The sequence below is a fragment of the Pogona vitticeps genome, chromosome 4 (assembly GCF_051106095.1).
Source record: "Pogona vitticeps strain Pit_001003342236 chromosome 4, PviZW2.1, whole genome shotgun sequence".
In the NCBI taxonomy this organism is placed as follows: domain Eukaryota; kingdom Metazoa; phylum Chordata; class Lepidosauria; order Squamata; family Agamidae; genus Pogona; species Pogona vitticeps.
In genome coordinates, this window is record NC_135786.1 from 153747931 (window position 1) to 153772622 (window position 24692).

Consider the following 24692-nt stretch of genomic DNA (forward strand, 5'->3'; position numbering starts at 1 on the left):
GCTGACCAATGTGTGCTACACAACCTGTCCTTCACCCCCAAACCAATCTGCTCCCTTAGGATGGAGGAAACAGTCACATCACCTATGCTGAATTACAGTCCAACTGCTAGTCCAGTTAGCTTCCTTTTTTTTAACTAACATTTTCAACATACATAAAAAATAAAGCAACTAAGGAAATCAACATTTATACTTACTGCGCTCCCCCTCACCGGGACCAATGCAGATAATTACTTCCTTTTATGAACCCCCATTCCCCTCCCAAAAATACATGGACTTTGCAAAGGTACAAAACCATTCCCCTTTGTTAATACAAAGACGATAAACTCTTCCAATATATCCCCAAACACATTCTTGTTTAACATCCCTTTTCTTACTCTAATTGTACATGTTAATTTATCATTAACAGCTACATTCCACACTTCTTCATACTATTCATTTATTTGGAGATCACACTTAACCTTCCAGTTCTTTGCTATTATTAATTTAGCTGCTGTTACTAAATTTATAACCAGTTCTTTCGTTGTCAGCTTCCACTGTTCTCTCTCCAATATCAGTAAAGGTGCTATTTCAGGACATACTGTTAAATTTAAATTTAATATTTCACTTATTTTTTAAAAAAACCAACTTCCAAAATTAATTATATATTCACATTCGCACCACATGTGGAAGTAGATTCCAACATATTGCTCACCTCTCCAACGTATCTTGGAATGTTTTTTTTTATCAGTATACTTTAATGTCACTGGTGTTAAGTGCCATCTCCAAATCTCTTAATAATGTTTTTTCTTTTATTCTTATTCCAGTTAGCTTTTATCTATGGACTACAGAAGGAGCTCAATATTGTCACCCCAGGCAGCAAAATCTCTTGCCCCTGCCTGACATCCATGGCCTCATTCACACAGTACTGATGCCACCATCACCAAGTGATGCACCTTCATATGCGGCCTCTTCAGATTTGAAGCAGTATGAGATGGAGGGAAAGAAGGAATTAACAGAATCCCAGTTGGAGAAGTCTCAAGTTCAGTTGAATATCTAAGATGACAAGTGGCAAACATGAAACTACAGGGGGTGAAAAGCAAGCAGAGATAAATGTATGCTTGCATGCTTGAATCGCTTCTCTGTTTGCCATCAGTGTCTAGAAAAAGTTCTTGGGGACATGCATTCATTGACATAAAGAAGATGGAATCACAAGAAATCAAGAATTTTAATCAGCTTAGAAGCCATGTATTGAACGCTATGGCCAGTCTTGCATACTGTCCAAGCCACGGCATTTAAATACTCGCTCAGTGCCTGTACTAGCTCTGATAATCTTGCCAGACTTTCCTGGCATTCCTGGAATCAAAAGGCAATGTCTAATGCAGGCATGCAGGACATGAGGTCCCCACAATGTCTGTTTGACTGTAACTCCCACCACCCTTCACCACTATTGGTGCTGGCCAAGGCTGAAAGAAACTATAGCCCAAAACAGCATATAAAAAGTATCCTGTTCCCTGTTCCTGCTCTAATAGAATGGTCTTGGATGAACTCAAGGAAGAAAACAAACGGTTTCCAGAGTCAAAGATCTCATCTTACCTTCCTGCTCTCTTGTGATCTTTTCTATAGGATCTCTCTATAGATGGAGATCGTCTGCTGTCACGGTGCCGGTGCCTTTCCCTCTGTCGGTCCCTTTAGATTGAAGTGGAAGAATAAAGCTTCTCATAGTGTGTATTTTATGTTCTGGGGACATATTTAATGCATACATGGAACTTATTTGGCTCTCTTTGGGGTGGAGGCCCAAAGGTCCGTAATCAGCAGCAGACCTCAGGGATGTTGGCTTGTGAAACATTATGGCAGCTTGGAAGAGAAAGGAGGGATTGCCTTAATCAGTGTGGCGCCATAATAGTCACCATTTTTAGGCAGCTACAAAGCTATCAATTCCAGGAGGAATTAGGTGGTCCAGATGTTGTTGTTAAACAGCTGTGTCATAAACCCTTGCCGATTGGCAGCAAATAATCCAGAGAAGTGGGCACCTTTTGCTCTCTGCTGAGTCACAGTACACAACAATCTCTCTGGGCAGGACACTCCGCTGTGAAACAGAAGGGGCAAACAGCAAAACAGGAAAGAGGGGGAATCAAGGCAAGGCAGCAGCTCAGGCTCTCAAACTCCCTACCGAGAGAGGTCAGGTTTGCCCTCTCCCTGTTCTCTTTTGGCAGCAGATGAAGACCTTTTCATCTAAATAGGACTTTGACAATTAAGGGCCTCCAGTTTTAAGATCCCAGCAGATGTCCTAGCTCTCATTGTTTCTAACTACATTATTACTGCTATTTTTAAAGGTTTAACATTTCATTTTAATCACATTAACTGAATTTTATTCCATTTTAATATTTCTCACTTTATTTCAATTCTGCTATTGCTCTACATTGTCTTACAAGACGCTTTGGATCCCAAATCTGGGAGACAGGTGGCATCTAAAGAAAAGAAAATACCGTATTTTTTGCTCCATAAGACGCACCTTTCCATAAGACGCACCAATTTTTTAGGAGAAGAAAACAGGAAAATATAATCTGTTTTCTTTGCTCCATAAGATGCACAGACTTTCCACCCCCATTTTGTGGGAAAAATGTGCGTCTTATGGTGCGAAAAATACGTAAGCAGTCTACTGGTGCAGGGACCTCACTGTACAATGTTTTGGTTCTTGCTTGCTTCTGCAATTGGGGTGCGAGCAAAACAAAACATAGTGGAAGGAGGTAATACCAACAAGACCAACAAGAGCACCTGCGGAATTTCAGAAGAAACATGAACAGAAAGGGGAAAATATCAATTATCATTAGGCTAACTTCCGTTCTTCCTTCGCTGAGAATTACAGAATTGGACCTTGCGATGCAAGGTGCTATACAGCTGGGAAACTGCCACCATTTCCTTCAGTCTGAGAAACCTTAACCCAAATATATCAACCATAAAACACTTTCCCACCTCAAAAAAAGACAAACAACAACAACAACACTAATCATTCCTAACCCACTTTAATAACAATGAAAAAGATCAAATCCACCCTCCTTCATGGGTTTCACTCTGAGTTTTGATGGAGAAAGGATGTGACATTTATGATTCTCTGGGTGTTGTTGAGCTGAAATGCGACAGTGGATAGAGCTGAGGAGATCAGCACCAAATAACACCATGAAGGCCACACATTCCCCAACCCAGTGATGAGGTAGGCAAGGATGCAGTGGTGGTACAATCAAACCAGTTTACCTGGACCACTCGTAACTTCTGTGTCGGGGCGGCGTCCGTCCTCTGACATAATCTGACCGGTGTCGACTACTTTCTTGCCGCCGCCTGTCAGGACTCCTCCCTCGATCCCGCCGATCGCCATGATTGGTGGAACGATGTCGATCCCCATGACCGCTAGAGTGGTCCCGGTGGCGGTGCTCATCATAGTGCTTACTCCTCTCCGGAGACCTCCGCTCCGCCTGGGACTTCTCCGCCTGATACTGACTCGGGGTTCGGAAACCACCACTGCTGTTATTACTGCTGCTAGTGTTATTGCCACTGTTGCTCGGGTAAGAGTTTGCATTGTGTGGATAACTATTGAAATTAGGTGGGGGGAAAGTTTGCTGCGAATAGGCCGGAGAGTATACAGGCTGATAATTCACTTGCTGAGGCATTATCGGTGGCGGCACAGAATTTGGCATGGATGGAGGTGGCATCATATAGGGGAAAGTATTTTGCCCAGGAGGATTTGGTGGAACAGAGGGGGGGTTACCAGGATTTGGGACCGGTGGTGGGGCTGGGGGAAAGCAGGGAGGGAGTGGGAAACTTTGCCTCATTTGAGGACCTGTAAAAGGTGGCCTCAGAGGACACTGGGCAACCGTGTTCTGTGGTGATGGGGGAACGGGTGGTGGATATGGGACAAAATCCAGCCTAGGAGGTACATAGTTTGTAGATGGAGGGTTAGAATAGGCAGAGGTTGACACATTTTGCTGGTCATATTGATATTGAACAGAAGGCTGCTGAGGATGGAGCTGCCTCAGGTTTTGGGGGCGAAACGTCTGCATTGAAGCTCTTACTGCAGCTCCTCCTCGGCCCCTGGGACACCCTCGCCCAGAATGGAAAGACATCCTGTATCTTGGAAAAGAAAAAAAAGGGGAGAAATGCAGGATTACTACAAACGTTTTGAGTAATATTCCTCGCACAGAACTTTGACGTGCCTACTGTTTCACAGAGTTGCATGACACACCATGATACAACCACCTTAGCCATGGCTGCACTTGTACCCCATACAATGAGAACCTGTGCTCACTGCCATGAGCAAAAACTGAGAAATCTCTGGGTGAAATTGCATCTTGGGGAGAGGGGAGGGAACAGAGCAGGTGGGCAGGGGAGCTGCATCTAACAAAGGGAAAAGTAGGGAGGAAAACAAACAAGTCTCAAAATAATGCTGGAAAAATATACAAAGGGAGTGGGTTGCTCTGATGAGACATTTTAGAGCAAATACTGTACAGTGGAACCTCCACTTACGAACATCCCTACCTACAAACATTTCAACTTACGAACAGCTCCATCTGCAAAATTTGGCTTCAACTTGTGAATGGAGCTTCCACTTACGAACAGAAAAAGGCAGGGGGAAAAAGCGGGCAATTCAAATTTCTAACTGTAGGTGGGCCCGAGGCTGCTTCTTTGTGCTGTAGCTGTTTCACTTTCCACAGTTAGAGGGTGTGTCGTCATAACGCTCTCTCTCTCTCTCTCTCTCTGTGTGTGTGTGTGTGTGTGTGTGTGTGTGTGTGTGTGTGTGTGTGTGCGTGTGCGTGCGTGTGCGTGTGTTGGGGCCGGTAAGTTTCTGTGCTCTTGGTGGCTTTTCCCCCCCTTAAAACCTCAGCAACAGAGGTCTGTTCACTGTTTGTTGTTTTAGGTTTTCCCCCTTCTTAAAGCCTCAGCAAGGAAGGTCGGTTTACTGTTTGTTGTTCGAAGTTTTCCCCCTTCTTAAAGCCTTAGTGTCTTCCAACCACGCTTGTTGTGTTCTTTTTATTTTGGGAGGTATTTTTTCCTTCGGCCGGAACAGATTACAGTGGTGCCTCGCTTAATGACGTTAATTTATTCCAGCGAAATCGCTGTAGAGCGAAAACGTCGTAAAGTGAAATTAAAGAGCCCACTGAAATGCATTGAAAACCGTTCAATGCATTCCAATGGGCTGAAAACTCACCGTCCAGCGAAGTTCCTCCATAGGGGTGGCCATTTTTGGTGCCTGTAGAGTGAGGGATCCATCCAAAAACACAGCAGGGAGCCATTTTGAGCACCCGGTGGCCATTTTGAAAACCTGACGATCAGCTGTTTTGATCGTCATAATGCGAAGAATCGGTTCCTGAAGCAGGGAACCGATCTTCACAAAGTGAAAAAGGCCCATTTAAAACATCGTTTTGCAATCGCAATTGCAAAAACATCGTTGTGAAGCGGATTCGTTGTTATACGGGGTAATCGTTAAACAGGGCACGACTGTAATCGGTTTTCAATGCATTCCTATGGGAAATGGTCCTTTTACTTAACGAACATTTCAACTTACGAACATCTTCGGGGACGGATTAAGTTCGTAAGTAGAGGCTCCACTGTATAGAGATAAGAGTCAGAAAGAGTTGAATACTGTACACTATCTGGTCTCAGCCATCTTGGCTAGCTGGAATTGTGCCCTTAGGTAACTTTAAGGTAGCCATTCTTTTGTTGTGTGATCTTCAACATCCAGAGATAATGATAATTTTTAAAAAATTAAATACCTCTCAAATTTAGCAAAAGGATGATTGCCTCTAAATTTCTTAGTAAATGAGTAAAAAATGAAATTTCTGTGTACTTAAGTGAGCAGACACCTCCATACTGAGTCAGTACAGTGGACCCTCGACTTAAAGACAGCTCGACTTACAGACTTTTCAAGTTACAGACTTCTCTGGCTGTAAAATTTAGGTTTGACTTGCAGCCGGAGAATCAACCTACAGACCAGAAAAAAAACCAAAATGGAACAAAAACAGAACAATAACGGCCGGTTACGGATTAATCAGTTTTCAATGCACTGTAGGTCAATGGAGCCTCGATCTACAGACTTTTCGACCTGTAGCCACTGTTCCAATACGGATTAATTCCGTAAGTAGAGAGTCCACTGTATGCTGCAGTACTATGAGGTAGACCAAATGTCCAAGGAAAAAGTTAAGTACTTCTGGACTACTGGAGCACTTAAAACATTTAAGTCTTAGTCAAATAAATATGCCAAATCAGGTTATGTTCTATTTAGGGTAATAGAAAATTTTCTGCAGCAACGTTTGTCAGAAAACCCAGATTACTGGACCACTGGCACCGATAATTTAGTTTAATCTACTCTGAGAACCAGGATGGTGTAGCAGATAAAGCATCAGACTGACTCAGGAGACCTGGTTCAAATCTCTGCTCAGCCATGGAAGCTCACCTAATGATGGCAATAGTAAAACATTCCCTGAACCTCTCACATACCTGTATTAGGATTGCTATAAATTAGAGGAGACCTGATGGTGCATAACAATAAAAGTGCTTACACTAGCTTGTAACAGTTCTCGGATGTCTTTGATAGAGCCTCATTCTCTACCACCCATTGTCAAATCCCCTTAAAATGGAACTGCATAGACTGAACCTCCTGCATGAGAGGTATCTATGTCTTGTATATGAGCTGTGGTTGCTGGGAGAAGTATGAAGACCTTACTTGTGCCACCAATAGCCAGGAGATTAAATATACAATCTTGGCATTATCAGCATCACAATGAGACCACTTGATCAGTGATGCTCAGGAGTGTGTAGTGGTCAGAGCAGGAATAGGGCTTCCACAATCCAAGTTTTGATCCCCACTTAGCCATGCCAATAGCTCTCTCTTAGACTCAACTAACTCACAAGGCTCTTGGGGAAAGACTTACACATCACCTGGAGATATGAATGCAACTAACAAATAAATACTCAAGAATGTAACCAATGTGTTAGACAAATGACTATTCTTGGCAATTATTATCCAAATGTAAACGGCATATTGTTACTACCAAACAAGTATGTGCAAGGCAGATACGCACCCCAAGCACTTATGTGTGCCCTGCTGCGTTTAGAGATAAGGTCTGCCATCCAGACATTTTAAACAGTGAAATAGTCCTCCATGCGCATGTTGTGCTCTGATTTTATCCTTGATCCAAAATACATTTGACTTATATACTCCCCATCTGGCCAGAGGCCACTCTGGGTGGTTTATAACAATAAAAATAACCATAGTAATAATAACACACGAAAGCAACAAGCCAATGTTTTTAAAAAATGACAGTGCTATTAAATACATAATGCCTCACTGAGCCCAATGGACCTGCTCTGGATTCACCAGTCAGCGCGCAGAGAACTCCCGCCCGTCTTTCAAATAAGGGTAGGCGATTTGTGCCTCTCAACCCCCAAGCAAGGACTGCACGTTCCATCATCTTCCAGTGTTCTCCATGGTGGCTAAGGCCGATGGAAACTGTAGCGTAACAACCCTCGGGAGGACCAGAAATTGCTCAGCCCGGCTTTACAAAGAGCAACGGACTGGGTTGCTTGCACGTTTGAATGAGCTTCCAAATTTAAACCAAGAAGGCAGAAACAGGAGGAAAATCCGACTCGTTCGAGATCGAATGCTTGTTTCCAAACTTTCTTTCTTCTAAGGAAATAAAAGGGGAAACTGAGTTCCCAACCAATGCCGGGGATCCTCTCTTTCCATGAAAACCAAAAGGGTCAGAAGAGGGAAATCGCAACCCAGACCTGACGGCGACTTACATCTATGGTGCCCCCGTTGGAGACCGAAGCTGTAACCTTATCGGGTAAGATTCTTTCGCAGATGCCCAACATCCAGACACCGGCGCTAAGCAATCCAGATGTAATCGAGAAAAAAATGTGTAGGGAAACACGCGCCCCGGAAGGAAACAGGTGGAGGGAGGCGCCCTGCGGCAGCTCCGAGCGGAAGTTCAGAGAGGATCTTACTTACCACGTCTGGTCAGAGCGAGCTCTTTGCAAGAGGGAGAAAAGGATGATTACTTCTCAGGAGTCAGGGCGCGCGCAGCTTCGCACATCGGCGACGTGGTGGGGAGATCGTCAGCCCCGCGATCGTCGCTTCGGGGCTGCGCCGCCCACGAGACCGGCCAGCGGTGCCGCTCCGCCTTCCTTTCCCGCCATGCCTGCGCGAGGGTCACGTCCAGACGCGTCCCGGCGCGCTTCTTCGCGTCGAACGTTGGAGACGCCGGCGTTCGGGCCGTGGAACGTTGGGTCGCCCGGCGCTGGATAGGCGGAGAACCTCCACGAGCCTCGCGTTCTCTTTGGGAATCCCGCGCGTCGCGAGCGTTCCGCGGCGCTTTCGCTGGTCCGGGTTAAGATGAGCGAGACGGCGGGAGGTGGCGGCGGCGGGGAGCAGCATCTGCATCGCCCCGGCGGCGGGACGAGCCCCCTCCGAGCGTATCCGACGCTGCCGGTCTGCGTGGTAGAGGATCATCACGATGTAGGTGAAATAAATACCTGTTTGGAAAACCGTACCGGGGGCGGGGGGAAGAGTGGAATTGTTAGCTACGAACATTTTCGAGGCCTCACTTGATCGTGTGGGATTCAGTTCGCAGGATGAACACTTCACACTGTACACAGTGCAGACAAACCGGTTAACCAGGACCGGGAGAGTGGCTCAAAACACTGTCGCGCGCTTTCAAGAACATAGGTTAAATATATCTCATTTTTATTTAATTTTTAATATGTTGCTTAACGTGCAACTTAAGGAACTCTAGCAGTGGCCCGGAATACGTTCACCCAGGCATATGAATAATGCAGATGCAAATGGTTAAAGCACCACTGAATTTAGTAGGAATATTTACCGTCAAGAACTTGGACAATCTAAAATACTTTATTACTGTTACTAAGATATTACCATTGGGCAGTAAATGATTCGAGAGCACCCTCTAATCCTTTTTCTTTGGGAAGTAGCCATGTGGTATAAAATTTCCACACTAGTATTGTATTTTTCAGCAAATTCAGACTGTTTATCTGCATGTTGCTTTAACACAAGATCTTTGTTTGGAGGCAGATCCCACAGAAGTCATTTCGGATTCATTTCAGTGGTACCTCGACTTACAAACTTAATCTGTTTTGGAACAACATTCGTACGTTGAAAACTTCGTAAGTCGGAGTACCATTTCCCATTGAAATGCATGGAAATGGAATTAATCCATTCCAACATTTCAAAAGGCGAAAAGGCAGGGGAAAAGGGCTGGAAATTCCAATTTTCTGCCCTTTCTCCCTGCCTTTTTGGCTTCGGAGGTCTCAAAGGGCTTCCTCTGATGTCGAGGGGAAAGCCCTTTGAGATGTCTGAAGGTGCCGATCGCGGCAGCGGGGACCCCCAGGGAGGTATCCCAGGGTTTGCCCACTACCATGGGAGACCTCCCTGGGGGTCCCTGCCACCGCAGTCGGCGCCTTCGGAGCTCTCGAAGGGCTTTCTCCGATGACGGGCGGAAAGCCCTTTGAGAGCTCTGAAAGCAAAAAGGCAGGGAGGAAGGGCGGGAAATTGGAATTTCCAGCCCTTTCTCCTTGCCTTTTTTTCAGGGAGCCATTTACGAACGGCTCCGTTCACAAAAAAAAAATGGCATTGACTTGCGAACGGAGCCTCGACCTCGTTTATAGGTTGAGCTCCTTTCGCAAGCCGATGCCAGTTTTTGCCAACAGAGCCGTTCGTAAATTGAAAAGTTCGTATGTAGGGACATTTGGAAGTCGAGGGTTGACTGTAATGATATTTAAGAACTGGCTGCAAATAAGGTCCCAGGAAATCCCAAAAAAGTTGAATGTTAACACCAACTAGTCTTTGACAACTATGGCATTGTTCTTCACAAGCAGTGCTTGTTTTTTTGGTGCTTACCCTGATGTGTTTGATGAACTTTGGCTTTTGACTGTAGTTCCTAATTTAACTGTATGGACTTGGGTTGTTTTGCCCCACTTTAAATGCATGTGGTCCTTTCCTTCTAGGTTCTTCCTTTTGTTTACCGGGCCATTGGTTCAAAGCACCTTCCCACCAATAACATCAGCTTTGTCCATTTGGATTCCCACCCAGACCTTCTTATACCGGTGAACATGCCTGCTGATACTGTGTTCGATAAAGAAGCTCTGTTTAGGTAGGGTCACATGATCTTCTGCTACAGTTTTTGATGACATGGTGCCTAGTGCTTTCTTGAACCTTGGTCTACTTGCCTCTTCCAAGAGGCCACCCTCTCTGTGTCACAGGAATGTAATGTGACAAGCAGCCTCTCTACATAAATGCCACCAACTTTACACCTTGATCCTAGAACCACCTAACTGGCTTGTCAGATCTGTTGATATGAACAAATTAATCTTGTTTAAAAAAAATATTAAACTTAGAGTAGGTCTTTATTTCTCTCAAACCAAATAGTTCTGTGTTTTATACCTAATTGTCCAGAATGGGGCAACTGAGTGTCCTCAGTTCTGAGCACAGATACCGTAGGACCTCCTTATCTGTGGGATCAGGAACTGCTGATTCACTGATCCACAATCTGAAAATATTTACATTATTTTTAAAAATCCAGAAAAAAAAATATTTTCACTTCCATTACCAGAACCTTGTCATAGAGGGAACCAGGGAGCATGCTATGAAGAATACAGTGGTCCCCCGCAAGACGATGTTAATTCGTTCCATTGAAATCGCTGTTGTACAAAAACATCGTCTTGCGAAAAGCGTTTCCCCATTGGAATGCATTGAAATCCATTTAATGCACTGTACATAGCATGGTTTCGGGCTGCTTAAGGCCTCTCCTTGCAAGCTTTTTCCTGGGAGTCAGCAGCTCCTCCTCCTCCTGCCTGCTGGTTTACCTGGAGGGAAAACAAAACAGTATGAGAGTTTGAAAGTGTAATCTAAACAGGAAGTGGGACTGGGCAGTGTTTAGGGCCATCTGGCTTTGGCAAGCAGCTCAGCGACCCTCTTGGGACAGGGACGTTGGCCTCTGTGCTCAGCCTCCCTTTGGGTGACTGTTGGGTTTGTGTGTATCGGAGGAAGGGCCAGGGTTCCTGCCGGCTCCTTTGTCCCAAAGGCTTGCCTTCGCCTTCCAGATAGTTAGGGAGGGGTTTTTTCAGTATCCGTGGGGAGGGGCTTGGATATGGGGGTCCTACTGTCCTCAGAAGTTCGATTTCTCAAGGCCTTGGGACAGAGCAGCACTCTTCCCTTGGTTCTTATGTTCAAATGTGTCTACAGTGCACACACGCATGCGTACACACACATACACACACGTATTAAAAAAGTTAAGGCTTCCAGCAGTGGAGAAAAAAACAAAAAAAAAACCCCACACGCCCACCATTGAGAAAGAGACCCAAAAGAGGAGGACTATTCCCTCAAAAGGTTTGTACTGTATTTCCAATTCTGTGGATTACAGTGCTACTTAATTGCTTGGGTACAGATCTTTGTATTCTTGTCATAGACATTAAATTTTCTTCGTTGGATATCCACACATTTCCCTGATTTGCTCCAATTTAAAACAAAAGTAACATGTGCTGCTTAGACACCATCCCATTGTACCCAAGGCACTCTTTGGAAGACTGAATTTAATTATGGAGGCTACACATTGCCTCCCTCCCAACAAGCTGGATACTCAGCTTGCCAGCCTCGGAAGGATGAAATACAGAGTTGACCTCAAGCTGACTATCTGAGGCTGTCGAGATCAAATTCAGGTCATGAGCAGAGTCTTGACTGCAGTAGTGCATTTTAACCATTGCACCGTGAGGTTCTTTACATACTGATGTGCGTTCTTTGTATATGTTAGATGGCAGAAACCTCATTCTAACAATGATATCTGCACCCTACAGACTGGAGGACAGCAGTAATAATAATAATACTATATTATTATTATTAATTATCATTGAATGTATATACACTGTATACACATACAATAAAATTCATAAAGAACACTCAGAGACCAGACCAAAACACACACACCCTCATAACAATCCTAAAACACAGAACCCCGCCTAAGAGCACACAGTATCTACACTACATACAACACAACAGACCAAGTAATAGTAATACAGTCCAGCAACTCACTGCTGATGATTCTTAAGTTCCTTGTTAAGTTCATTTATAGCTCTAGGATAAAAACTGTTTAAAAAGTGTGTCGTCTGAATTTTAATTGCTCTGTATCTTCTGCTGGAAGGCATCAGTTCAAATAAATTATAAGCAGGGTGGGAAGAATCTCTCCGAATATTAATTGACTTCCACAAGCAGTGGGATGCAAAGATATTGTCCAAGGTTGGGAGCTGAAGTCCAATAATATTTTGGGCAAATATTATAGTAGCATATATCTCAGTCTTTATTTTTTCTTGTGTGTTGTTGCTGTTTTTACAGTGAGCTAAGTATTGAAAACTGGATCATGCCTGCTGTTTATGCTGGTCATTTTTCCCAAGTGGTATGGCTACACCCTCCTTGGGCTCAACAAATTGAAGAAGGGACCCATCATTTTCTAGTTGGCAAAGACACCTCCACCACTACAATAAGGTAACTATGGCCTTTGTTTCTCTACCCATGTCCAGAATGGTAATTTCATACCTTTCGCTGACACTCTTCATCTAGTGTCTGCCCCTCCCTACAGTCTGGAAGACAACAGTATAAAATGCCAAATAATCATTTCTTTGGAAGATGATTCAGAAATAAAGGTGCTCCACAGGTATCAAATACCTAGGATGTATCTACATTATTCAGTAATAATAATTTGACATCACAGTCCTGGCTCTAACCTGCAGATTCTTAGATGTGTAGTTTGATGTGGGACTAAGAGGTCTCTGCTTGGCAGCTGTAGAGCACTCCCCCAAAGTCCAGTCCTAGTGCTTTCCAGCTCAGCATCCAAAGTCTCTCACCAGACGACTAATCCCATGATTCCGTGCAATGGAGCCATCATGTAATGGTGCCAAAATTCTAGACTTCATGTAATATAGATGTTGTCTAGAGGGGCGGGGTAAAAATCGAATGAATGAGTGAGTGAATGAATGAATGAATGAATAAAATAGGTAGCTCTCTTCATCTCTGAGCAGACACAGCCAAAACAATACTTCAGATGATCCTTTCATTGACCAGGCAAGTTTCCATGAGAGGGCAAACCATGGAGTTCCAGGAGGAGGACACGGAGAAGAAGCGAAGGTGTCCTTTGTGCCTGTAAAATCGAGAATCCGGTGCTGCCTTCTGGGAGAAGGGAGATCTCCCATTCAGTGCCTTTTTATACAAGCAAGCTGTTTAGTAGGATGTGCTAGAACTGTGGTATTACTGAATAGCAGCCATGATTCATTGATTGCAAAAAAAAGGGGGGGGGGGAATAGTTAGTAATCTGTTTGGGAGAGCATGGAATTTTCTTCTCGGCCTTGACCATACAGTGGCTAAAACCACTGTGGGATGCTTGAATGTGCCTCAGGAATATTAAGGAGAAATATTATTATTCCAGGGTCACAAGCACAGATAATTACTTCCTTTCTGACGGTCTCTATGTCTCGGCTGATCAGCTAGAGAATGAGAAGTCTCTCCATCTGAGCGTCTGCCTCGTGAATCCCTCCAAACCATCCAGCGACTGGGAGGAAGAAAGCCAAGCTCTGCCTTGTGCTAAGAAACTCAAGTTAAGTGAGGTCAACACAGCTGGTGCTTCAGTCGCCTCTTCATCGAAGGATACTGGTGTCGTCTTCGCCCACAAGGACACAGAGACACAGGCAGAAGGCTTAGGAGAGGGGCTCTTTGCACATGAGCGAACTGCCGGCTTGCAGGGTCCTACCGCATCTTGCTCTTTTGGGAATCACACCTGCCAAACAACAGAACTTGTTAGACACATTCTTCAAGTGTTGGAAAAGGCCAGCGCTTACGTGTTAGACATTGACTTGGATTTCTTTTCAGTGAAGAATCCTTTCAAAGAAATATATAGTCATGTAAGTATCATGTTTCTTTTCGTTCGTAATCTGGTAAATCAGCGTTGGGGGAAGAGACTGATTGATCATGTCAAAGGAAACTTCCCCGTTAGTCTTCAAGTTTTAAATTATTTTCAACTTTCATGCATCAGAACAGAATATTTTAGATCAGGGGTGTCCAACCTTTCACCTTCCCTGGGCCACATTAGAAGATGAAAATTTGGTTTGGGCTGCACATACATTTGGCTTGGGCCGCATGGGCGGGCAGCCCTAGCCATCCTCCAGACCCGCTCCAAGCGCGCTCACCGGCAGCTGCAATCTCAGACAGCAGAGGTTGCCAGCTTCGAGTCCGGCGGCTTTATGGGGCCGGGAGGGGGTCCACCTATTGATGGGGACGGCGCAATGCAGTCATGCAGCCCCCCTCCTCTCCCGCTCCTTCCTTCCTTCCCTCTCTTCTCTCCCACCGTTGTGACGTGCCCCGGCCGCATTCCAGCCGCAAGCGCCTGCAGTGTAACTTGAAACATAGAAATTGATGTAGCTGATTTTTTTTTCAGTTGAACCCTCTACTGCCTATTTAACTTGTGAAAATGCTTAAGCAAGAGATGAAACTTCGTATGCATAGTGTGTAAAGAAGTATCTCTTGAGCACGATTTCTTTTATGCATCTCTTGATCTTTCCATTAAAAGCAGTTCCCCCATCTTTTGATGCAGTGCTCCCCAACCTTGGGTTCTACATATGTTCTTGGACTGCGACTCTCAGCACAGCTAATTGTAAAAGCTTCTGGGTGTTGCAGTCCAAGAATAGATTCAAGGTTGGGAACCATTGTTCTGATGCATGGTGAACAGTTCTTAATCAGCAAGGAGGGGAGGAGCATAGCATTGGTCCACTGTCAGAACACAGGAGCTGCTCATATATATGTGTATGTTTGAACTCTGGCTCCTTTTGAAACTTATTGCATCTTCCAAAAACCACCCACACCCACCTGTTTGGCAAGTCAATGCACAGAGTCCTTGAACATGGCTACCTATATGCATGTGAGAAGATTAGGACATCAATCCAACACTGGCATTAGAGGAGGACAAGTAGAGCATCTTGGCATCTTCCCTTCCCACAGTAAAGTAACTGGCTGCGGTTGGAAGTTTCCATTTGTTTCCTTCCTCTCTTCAGCCCCCATGGTTAGCACAGCATGGAACTGTAACTCCAGCATGGAACTACAACTTCCATCAGTCCTAGCCAGTTTAATATATACTGAAGGGTCATGGGAGTTGCAGTCCAGCATCTGGCTTATCTTTTGTGTGGCAGTTTTGCTGGCAAAGGGTCTAAACATTTGTTGTCATTTGGAATGAGTGTGACTCTGGCTTTGACTACTGCAGGAGCATACTTGAATCCTGCTCTCATCCTAGGTGCTGTGGTAGCAGGATATGATATATGTCAGTCCTACAATTTGTAATTCTGTAATGCAAGAAACTGAAATAGTTAAAAAGTTTGTATGCCATCAGTCCAAATGGGGACTGCAGCCAAGAAATCAGAAGAAAACTAGGAAACTTCCAGAAAAGTTCATCAAGAGTATGGGTGTGTCACTGGAGACCGAGACCAAGAGCACGCACACTCTTGTATTCTTGATCACCATGTATGGGTGTGAAAGCTGGATAGTTAAGGAAGCTGGCAGGAACAAAAATGACTTGTTTCAAATGCGCTAAACGAGAGCTTTGTGGATACTCTGGACTGCCAGAAAGACAAACAAGTGGGTCCTAGATAAAATCAATCCAGAGCTAATTTCTGGAGGGAAAAAATGTTGAAACTGAGGCTGGCTTACTTTGGGCACATCATGAGAAGGCAGGGTTCCCTGGAAAGATTGTAATGCTAGGAAAGGTGGAAGCCAGCAGGAAAAGAGGATCAAATTGGAGATGTATCAACTCCCTAAAGGAATCCACAAGCTTGAGTTTACAAGAGCTGAGCAGAGCTGTTGAGGACAGGGCATTTGGGAGGTCTCCCTCATTCATAGAGTCACCAAAAGTCAGAGGGAACTTGACAACACGTAAGAATAACAACGTAGCCTATCTCAATACTGTTCTTTCATGCTGTGCTTGACAGTGCAAGAGAGAGGGACTTTTCTGGTTCCTAAACATTCAAGATAGTTTTTAGGGAGTGTTCTTTTATGGAGGGCTTTCATATGTCAATGTGTGTCTGAAAATTTCAGAAATGTACACCATTTATTCCCAGATAGTATTGAACCACAGCTCCCATCAGCCCTTGCTACTGGCTCTGCTGGCTAAGGCTGATGGAAATTGTAGTCCAACTTCATTTGGAAGGCCACACACTTCCCAAATTTCTCACCTCTTCTCCCTTCCCCGTTTTGCACTGAAATTTGCTTCTATACAACAGAAATGGAGGCTTTTTAGGAGCTCTTACTCATTTGTGGTCACATGTCTGAATTTCCATATATAGAAAAGTTTATGACTTTGTACTGGAAAAGAAAAGAAAAGCTACTTTGACAGTCAAAAGCACATTATTGTAAGCATTGAATAATTTTTCTTGTTTTCCTTCATCTAAATTAGGAAGAATACAAGATTTTGAAAGAATTATACAGTTTTAAGAAACCTAACAGCACTTCATCAGAGGTATGCATGCTAGATAACAAAGGAGTGGGGCAATTAATTTTATTTTCCTTAGAAAGTTTTAAGACAGAGTATGAGGGAGAGAAGGGATTGTGGAGGAGACCGTGAGAAAGATTTAAACTACTTTGTGGTTATGCTAGGCTGATTACCCTGCAATTAGTCCTTAGAAATTGTTTTGTCACAGAACATGTTTATGTGGTTTGTATGAAAGTTTACTGGAAGTATGAATTTAACTTGTGCCAAGTAAAAACCTGCAGAGTTGTGTTTTTGGACTGGAGGAATTTTGGGAGTTGTTATCCAAAACACACCTACATGTGGCTTGTGCCAAGGAAAAGATTTAAATGCTATGGTGAAAATAAAGCAAAATGCAGTTTAAAAAAAAAAATTAATGGTCATATCCATCGTCTTTATTAAATGCTTTTAGCTCTGTGACATTTTTCTTACAATGTCTTATAATGTGTTCTGAACTGCTGAAATGAGCTCACTTTAAATGCCATCCCAAAAATGAGCAAAGTAGTCAGTGCCCTTTCTTTCCGCCCCGTGGTTAGTGACTGCTGATTAGATTTGTCAAAGCTGATTGGATGGGATTTTCAGATATTTTTTTTAACTACATGCCCCATAATTCTCCATTCTGAGAGTTGCATCTGACAGACATTTTACAGACACCCAAACATGGCTCATCTGGGAGAAGGGCCTTCCTGAAACAGGAGCTAGGCCTCCCAGGTGAGTCACACTGAGGTGCCCAGAAGTCTCATCTTTAATATCCGTTATGGAATTCTTGTAGATGGCAGTGTTCTGCACATCGCACAGTGTTATGCATTAATTTTAGACAAGATCAGTGGGAGGAATCCAGAGAAGAAACCAGTTGCCTCCACTGCCTTTGCAGTCTGTGGGATTGCAGAGATTAAATATGTGTTAAACTGCCTTGGTTTTCAGTTAAAATTTCTCATAAATTTCTCTAGTCTGCAGCCCCTATACTGAACTATTGGTAAGTGTGGAGGTGAGCTGGGATAGCACTCACACTCAGCCTCCTTGGGCAGATTCGAGGGTCCTCAGTGCCCTTGGGAAGAGGTTACTGTCCTAGTTTCTGTACAGTAACATTCCCTTCACCCCACCTAGCTCTCGTCAGGATTCTGGTGCCATTTAGGTTCTGTTATCAGGACACTGTAGAAGGAGATGGACACCAGAGGGATCCCACAGGCTAGCATTTGGTTCAGTCTTGGTCCAGGTCCTAGATCCATGCTTCCAGCTTGTTGACAGGAGGATTGAATCCGGCAGGTGAAATGTTCAGACAACCTTGGAAACCACCAGGTAGCTCCCAATCCATGAATACATGTTAATTTACCCATGAATTGCATATTATTAGAATTCAGTGAATTGTTGCTTGGGCTTGTTTCTGCTTTTCTGCATCAAGGAGGAGTTGACTGACTGCGTTGAGAATCGCATCCATCAGCTGGAAGATCTAGAGGCTGCTTTTGCCGATCTGTGTGATGATGACACTGAAGAGAACCTGGAAAGATGGGCTTCCAATCCTGGGTAACAATGCTTGAATGCTTGAATCTGGAGCTGTTACAAAAGAGGCATTTGAACTCATGTCCGACTCTTCGTGACCCCATGGACCAGAGCACGCCAGGCCCTCCTGTCTTCCACTGCCTCCCAGAGTTGGGTCAAATTCATGTTGGTAGCTTCGGTGACACTGTCCAACCATCTCTTCCTCTGACATCCCCTTCTCCTCTTGCCTTTACACTTTCCTAACATCAGGATCTTTTCCAGGGAGTCTTCTGATGAGATGGCTAAAGTATTGCAGCCTCAGCTTCAGGATCTGTCCTTCTATTGAGCACTCAGGGTTGATTTCCTTCAGAATGGATAGGTTTGTTCTTGCAGTCCAGGGGACTCCCAAGAGTCTCCTCCAGCACCACAATTCAGAAGCATCAATTCTTTGTCGTTCAGCCTTCTGTATGGTCCCACTCTCACTTCCATACGTCGTTACTGGAAAAACCATAAGTTTGATTATGCAGACCTTTGTCGGCAAGGTGAGGTCTCTGCTTTTTAAGATGCTATCTAGGTTTGTCATCACTTCCCTCCCAAGAAGCAGGCATCTTTTAATTTCATAGTTGCTGTCAGCATCTGCAGTGATCATGAAGCCCAAGAAAGTAAAATCTGCCACTGCCTCCATAGCTTCCCCTTCTGTTTGCCATGAGGTGATGGGACCAGTGGCCATGATCTTAGTTTTTTTTTATGTTGAGCTTCAGACCATTTTTGGCCCTCTCCTATTTCACCCTCATTAAGTGGTTCTTTAAGTCCTCACTTTCTGCCATCAGAGTGGTGTCATCTGCATATCTGGGGTTATTGATATTTCTTCCGGCAGTCGAGTTCATTAAATCTGAAATTTGGTATTGGTCACCTGGAGATGTCCATGGGTAGAGTCGCCTCTTGTGTTGTTGGAAAAGAGTGTTTGTGATGACCAGCTTGTTCTCTTGACAAAACTCTGTTAGCCTTTGCCCTGCTTCATTTTGAACTCCAAGGCCAAATTTACCTGTTGCTCCTTTTATCTCTTGACTCCCTACTTTAGCATTCCAATCCCCTATAATGGAAAGAACATCTTTCTTTGGTGTCAGTTCTAGAAGGTGTTGTAAATCTTCATAGAATTGGACAATTTCAGCCTCTTCAGCATCAGTGGTTGGTGCATAAACTTGGATTACTGTGATGTTGAAAGGGCTGCCTTGGATTCGTATTGAAATCATTCTCTTATTTTTGAGATTGTATCCCAACACATCTTTTCCCACTCTTTTGTTGACTATGAGGGCTACTACATTTCTTCTATGGGATTCTTGCCCACAATAGTAAATATGACAATCACCTGAATTGAATTCACCCATTCCTGTCCGTTTTAGTTCACTGACACCCAGGATGTCAATGTTTATTCTTGCCATCTCCTGTTTGACCACACCCAACTTACCAAGGTTCATAGATTTTACACTCCATGTTCCTATGCAGTATTTTTCTTTGCAGCATCAGACTTTCCTTTCACTTCCAGGCATGTCCATAGCTGAGAGTCCTTTCGGCTTTGGCCCAGCCACTTCTATAGCTCTGGAGCTACTTGTACTTGTCCTCTGCTCTTCCTCAGTAGCATGTTGGACGCCTTCTGACCTGAGGGGCTCATCTTCCAGTGTCATAACTTTTAGCCTTTTTTTTCTGTCCATGGAGTTTTATTGGCAGAGGTACTGGAGTGGCTTGCCAGTTCCTGCTCCAGGTGGATCATGTTTAGTCAGAACTCTCCACTATGACTTGTCCATCTTGGGTGTCCCTGCACAGCATAGCCCATAGCTTCTAAGCCCCTTCGCCATGACAAGGCAGCAATCCGTGAAGGGGACCTTATTGGTAGCGTACAGCAGAGACAAAGTTATAATTCTAGGGCTGCAATTCCCAGAATTTTGCAAGCAGTATGGCCTTTGCCTTTGCTGAACTTGGATTTTGGATGTTGTAGTCTAATAAATCACAGCAAGAATTTTAGTGCCATTTACACATTCAGCAGCCGTAGCAATTGTGTACATCAGACATCCCTCATAGCTGGAACTCCTTTTATGCCACAACACATCCTTTTCCAGTACCATTTGACTTCATTTCAAGGCTGCATAGGAAGATTGTATGCACATTTGGTTTGGGAGCTGGCTCGTAATGGCAGCCCCTCCTGCCTTGGGGGGAACTTCCTTTAGGGAGCTCCTGGTCTCTTGTTGGGAGCGCATGAGGAATTCTGTTTTGCAGCAGATGCAGATGCCTTGTGGAACTAAAAATATCTTAATAAGGCATTACAAAAGTCATCAGGTCCAGAAAGATAGATGGAGAAAAATCCAAAGGATGGGTGCTTGGAAATCCCTTTAAGAAAACAGTGATTTTACAGTGGAGGCTGTTTACACTCTCATAGCTGCTAGCAGAGTGGTTAGCAGTGATGAGAGTATATGATTTAAATCACAAGTGATTGTGATTTAAATCACAAATCCACAAGTGATTTAAATCATAATTAAATCAAACACTTTTTTGATTTGAAGTCTCAAAAGAATTCAATTTTAAAAAATGTAGATCATGATTTAAATCAATTTGAATTGAATCAAATTCACCCTGACTGTTAATCACCCTTTGGCACATTTACATCTGTGAAATAGCCCTAAGTCCCACCTCTGCACCAGCTTCAATTCAATTCTTGAGCTTGTGTGAAAGTTTTATTTGCTGGGTCCAAGCATCTAATCGTACCTGGATGTACTGGAAACGTTGTGTAATCGCTTTCTGGATTCCTAGAGGAAATACCTCTCAGTCTGCAGAACGACAAAATCCACAAGATCATACCTATTATATATCACTGGTGTTAGCCTCATTCATAGCTTTTGTACAGATTTGTTTCATTTAAAATCAATGGCTTAACTTCGTATGTGTTTGTGTGTTTTAATCACAGGATGAAACCTCTAGTTCAGCTTGTGCATAGTTTGAAAAATCGACTGGGGACCCCAGATTATGAGATGGTAAATCTTATTTATTATGTAGCTTCTATGAGTTGCCTTTTTGCGGACTGATACTTGAAGCCTCAGTTTTTGCTGGGCTTAGATATCCCAAGGAACCATGATTTATCATGATGGAAACAAACTGCCATCCATCCCTCTTTTCTGTCTAGTGCAACCCTAAATAAATGGAATTTTTTGTTTCCTTTTTCAGTTAACTACAGTTTAGTATACCATCTAAAACCCACACAGCGGTCATTCTTTTGAAGCAAACTTGTTTGTACTTAATTTGTTTCAGACAAACCATAGTTGGGGGGATAGAAATGATGGTTAATATTAACCAGAGTTTGCTGAGTTCAGGCAAAATGTCAATCCTGCCATTAATAAAAATTGAAAGCAAAAGCTTTGAAGCTCTTCTTGCAGTTCATCAGAAGAAGAAGGAGGACTTTGGATGGGTTTTGGTGGGGCCTCCATATAATGTCTGTACTTGGGCATCATGGTAGACTATGATTTACTGTAGCAGGAATTATAGTCTGTAATTATGTCCAAGTACGGTCATTATATCTAAGCACATCAACTTCATTCAGAGATCTGGTACTGGCAATTTTGTATGCTGAGTCTAAAGTTGTAATTGAGCTATTAGGTGTCAAGAGTAGATTAACACTCTGTAGTCTTAATGATGTATTTTCCTCTCCTTTCTTTGTTTTTACTAAGGTTTCTTTACTTCTGTGATCAAAAGTACTGATTAATTGTTTTGTAATTGTTCGTTTTTTCAGGTCCATCAGGCTGGCCTTACATGTGATTACTCAGAAATTCCCCACCATGTTAGCACTGAGCAAGAGATTGAAAGTCTTGTACACTCTGTGAAACATCTCTTGAAGAATTTGCCAAAGCCAACCCTGGTGACCATCGCCCGGTAAGCTTGAGTGGTTCCTGCTATGCAGCATAGTTAAGCTAAACAGCTGCAGTGCCACAAGCCAGGTCGAGCCCTTTTTCATTGACACACAGCTGGAGGATGAGAATCTCTTTGATCCCCAGTAATACAATCTTGTACTTATCTGCCCAGAAATAAGTCCCACAGCATTCAGTGGCTGGACTCATACCTGCACTGGCAGTGAAGATACCCTTTTGCCAGTAGAATTTTTTTCTGCTGACTGCTCTCAGCTGAAACAGCCATCTATCTGGCAGAATGGATCTCCTGGCTAAAATCTGCTGGCAGAAGATCCAAGAAAAGATGGAGAAGGAGCAAGATAAGGGATCAGGCAGATTGTGCTGGATGCAAATCCCTTACAGACCAGGAACACAGCCTCTGTAATGGCCCAAAGTTAGGCAAGGGTGAGTCCTAGTCCTAAGTAATTCCTCAGCTCCCTAGCCTGGAAGAGATCTAGACGTAGGAGAGCTTCTGGTGATTCTTTTAGGATTGTAGATCTAGTTTGCTAGGAGGGCAGGGAATGTTTGCGTGAAATAACAGGACTGATTCTCTGTAATGATTATACCTTGGATAAACTTACAATAGATTTACAGAGTTGTCTATTTGTTTGCAGGTCTAGCTTGGATGATTACTGTCCCGCAGACCAAGTTGAGTTCATACAGGAGAAAGTTTTAGATCTGCTGAGTTCGGCATATGGCACACTGGACATTCATCTAGAATACTCGAAAAATTCATGTCCCACTGGGACAGCTTATTCCCCCACGGCATGAGCTATCAGATTGCTATCATGGGAAAAATATGGATATGATGAAACTTCTTTTTCTCTTGTCCGTTGTTACCCCCCTGTCACGTCAGTTTTGACTCACAGCATTAATTAATTAATGATCTTCAAAAGTTCCTAATGTTCATAGGCTCAGGTCTTGGAAATTTAAAGCTGTGTCTCCCTTTCTTGAGCCAATCTCTCTCATGTTAGTTCTTTCTACATGGAATGGCATCCTTGCAAAAGCAAGGACTATTTCTGAGGATGGGCTGTGTTTCAGATACCCATTGTCCTCACTTTTTCATTGTGCTTTCCCCCTTTTTTTAGTAATTGTGCCAAAACATTTTAAAGGGGTGCAAAAGACACAATGCAGAAATAGAAGTACTGTAGTAATGATATATGTAAAAAATTCAACCAGATTTTTTTGCTCCTTTTGTTATTTACACTTAGTAAAGGTAAATCAACCAATTTGTGGCTTATGTCTATTTTTTAAAGGGGAAAACTGATTTGGAAATAGTGCTTCCTGTATTTTTGCAGACAAGAGCCAGGCAAGAGTAGGAAGAAGAGATCACTAGTTTACCGTCTTACGTTGAAATTATTTCTCCAGATTTAGCTGGAATTCCTGATTAAAGTTTTCTGTTTTGTTTTCAAGCAGTGGCCATCCCGGCTGTGTCCGTTTCTTATGTTTGTTAAAATAACTTGGGTGCTTTGTGATTTTTCTTTCCACTTTCTCCAGAGAGGAGAATCCACATAGTTTTCATGGAATTCTCCCACTAAATTCTCAGAACCACCAATCTGCGATGTAGATTTGGCAGAATGGCGACTTACCTGAGGTGATAAAGTTATACAGGAATTGAATGGAGCGTATGAGGCAGGAGTAGAAATCGCACAGGCCAATGATTTTGTTTGGCCTCGACAGAATCCCATCTCCAAAATATTTTTGATGAAAAAAACAAAACAAAATTAGGCCTTCGTCAACCTCCAGAGGACACAGTTCTTGTCCAAAACAAGGCCTTCTCTCTATACCTTTTTTTTCCACAAGAAAGACCTCAACCCACATTTTCAAACGCAGAAGAAAGTTCTGTGGGAGAAGATGGTGCAGACTGCAGTGGGTCCAGGAGTAATGGCATCCTGGAGCCTTTCAGGTTACCCAGATGTAACATAAAGGTTCCACTTTTTTCTCTCTCTCTCTCTTTCACCTAAAGCAGAAAGGAACTCCTGATCAGTTCAGTGCAAAAATGTTATGGTATAACCTTGTTGCAAGAGTGGATTGTTGGTCAAAGATTGCAAGTAGCTGCGTTTAGCACCATCTTTCTTATTTTTATGAATAAGGTGTACCGTTTTTCTGAACTAAATGGTAGAAATAAGCAAAAGCCCCCCCCCCACTACCTCTCTTTTGTTTAAAGCTGATACTCCTGTGCTTTTTATGATTTAAAAAAAGCAGTAGGGAAGGCTTCATGCAGATACTGAAAAAACATCCTGTGCTAATAGTTTGCATCTGGCTGCTGTGGAAAAAAACCAAAGTTGGTTTCATGATAAGCCTTCAATACCCCTGGATATTTCTTCTGAGGTGTTTGTTTTTGTGAGTGAAAGATTGTCTTGGTATTTGATGCCTTGACTGTCATCCTCAAGTTTTAGATCAAAGACTGCGAAGCTATCCCAATTAGGCAGCAGCTGTGGTGTTACACAAGTGAAGATGGTCTTTGCCAACCGTGGCACTCTAGAGCAGTGGTCCCCAACCTTGGGCCTCCAGATGTTCTTAGACTACAACTCCCAGAAACCTTCGCCACCACCTCTGCTAGCCAGGATTTCTGGGAATTGAAGTCCAAGGACACCTGGAAGCCCAAGGTTGGGGGCTACTGCTCTAGAGCAGTGGTCCCCAACCTGTTTTGGACTGCAGACCGGCTGAGCCTCCAAGGAAGGCAGGGGGCCCACGCAGGTGCATGCGTGAAGCGGTGGGGGAGCACCTGCCTGCCACC

The 24692-nt window shown here is 43.6% G+C and overlaps 2 protein-coding genes across 3 annotated transcripts in view; one reads left to right on the forward strand and one right to left on the reverse strand.

Annotated features, from left to right (window-relative positions):
* Window positions 1–8112, reverse strand: part of DROSHA (drosha ribonuclease III) — a 125644-nt gene extending 117532 nt beyond the window's left edge. The window contains exons 1-3 of one of the 2 annotated variants that reach the window (XM_020786675.3): window positions 7982–8112; window positions 3232–4104; window positions 1573–1665 (exon numbers count right to left, since the gene is read on the reverse strand). In XM_020786675.3, the coding sequence (XP_020642334.3) occupies window positions 1573–1665; window positions 3232–4097 (959 nt within the window). In that variant the 5' untranslated portion in view covers window positions 4098–4104; window positions 7982–8112. Of the gene's footprint in view, window positions 1–1572; window positions 1666–3231; window positions 4105–7773 lie in introns of both variants that reach the window. The other variant, XM_020786674.3, reaches the window with a different exon arrangement.
* Window positions 8113–8221: 109 nt separating this feature from the next.
* On the forward strand, window positions 8222–23364 carry C4H5orf22 (chromosome 4 C5orf22 homolog). Its single transcript, XM_072998522.2, has 9 exons — window positions 8222–8488; window positions 9994–10139; window positions 12374–12523; window positions 13461–13932; window positions 16470–16532; window positions 17944–18065; window positions 20980–21046; window positions 21799–21938; window positions 22567–23364. The coding sequence occupies exons 1-9, from the start codon at window positions 8366–8368 to the stop codon at window positions 22721–22723; spliced, it is 1440 nt and encodes a 479-aa protein (XP_072854623.2). The 5' UTR covers window positions 8222–8365; the 3' UTR covers window positions 22724–23364.
* The last annotated feature ends 1328 nt before the right edge of the window (window positions 23365–24692 follow it).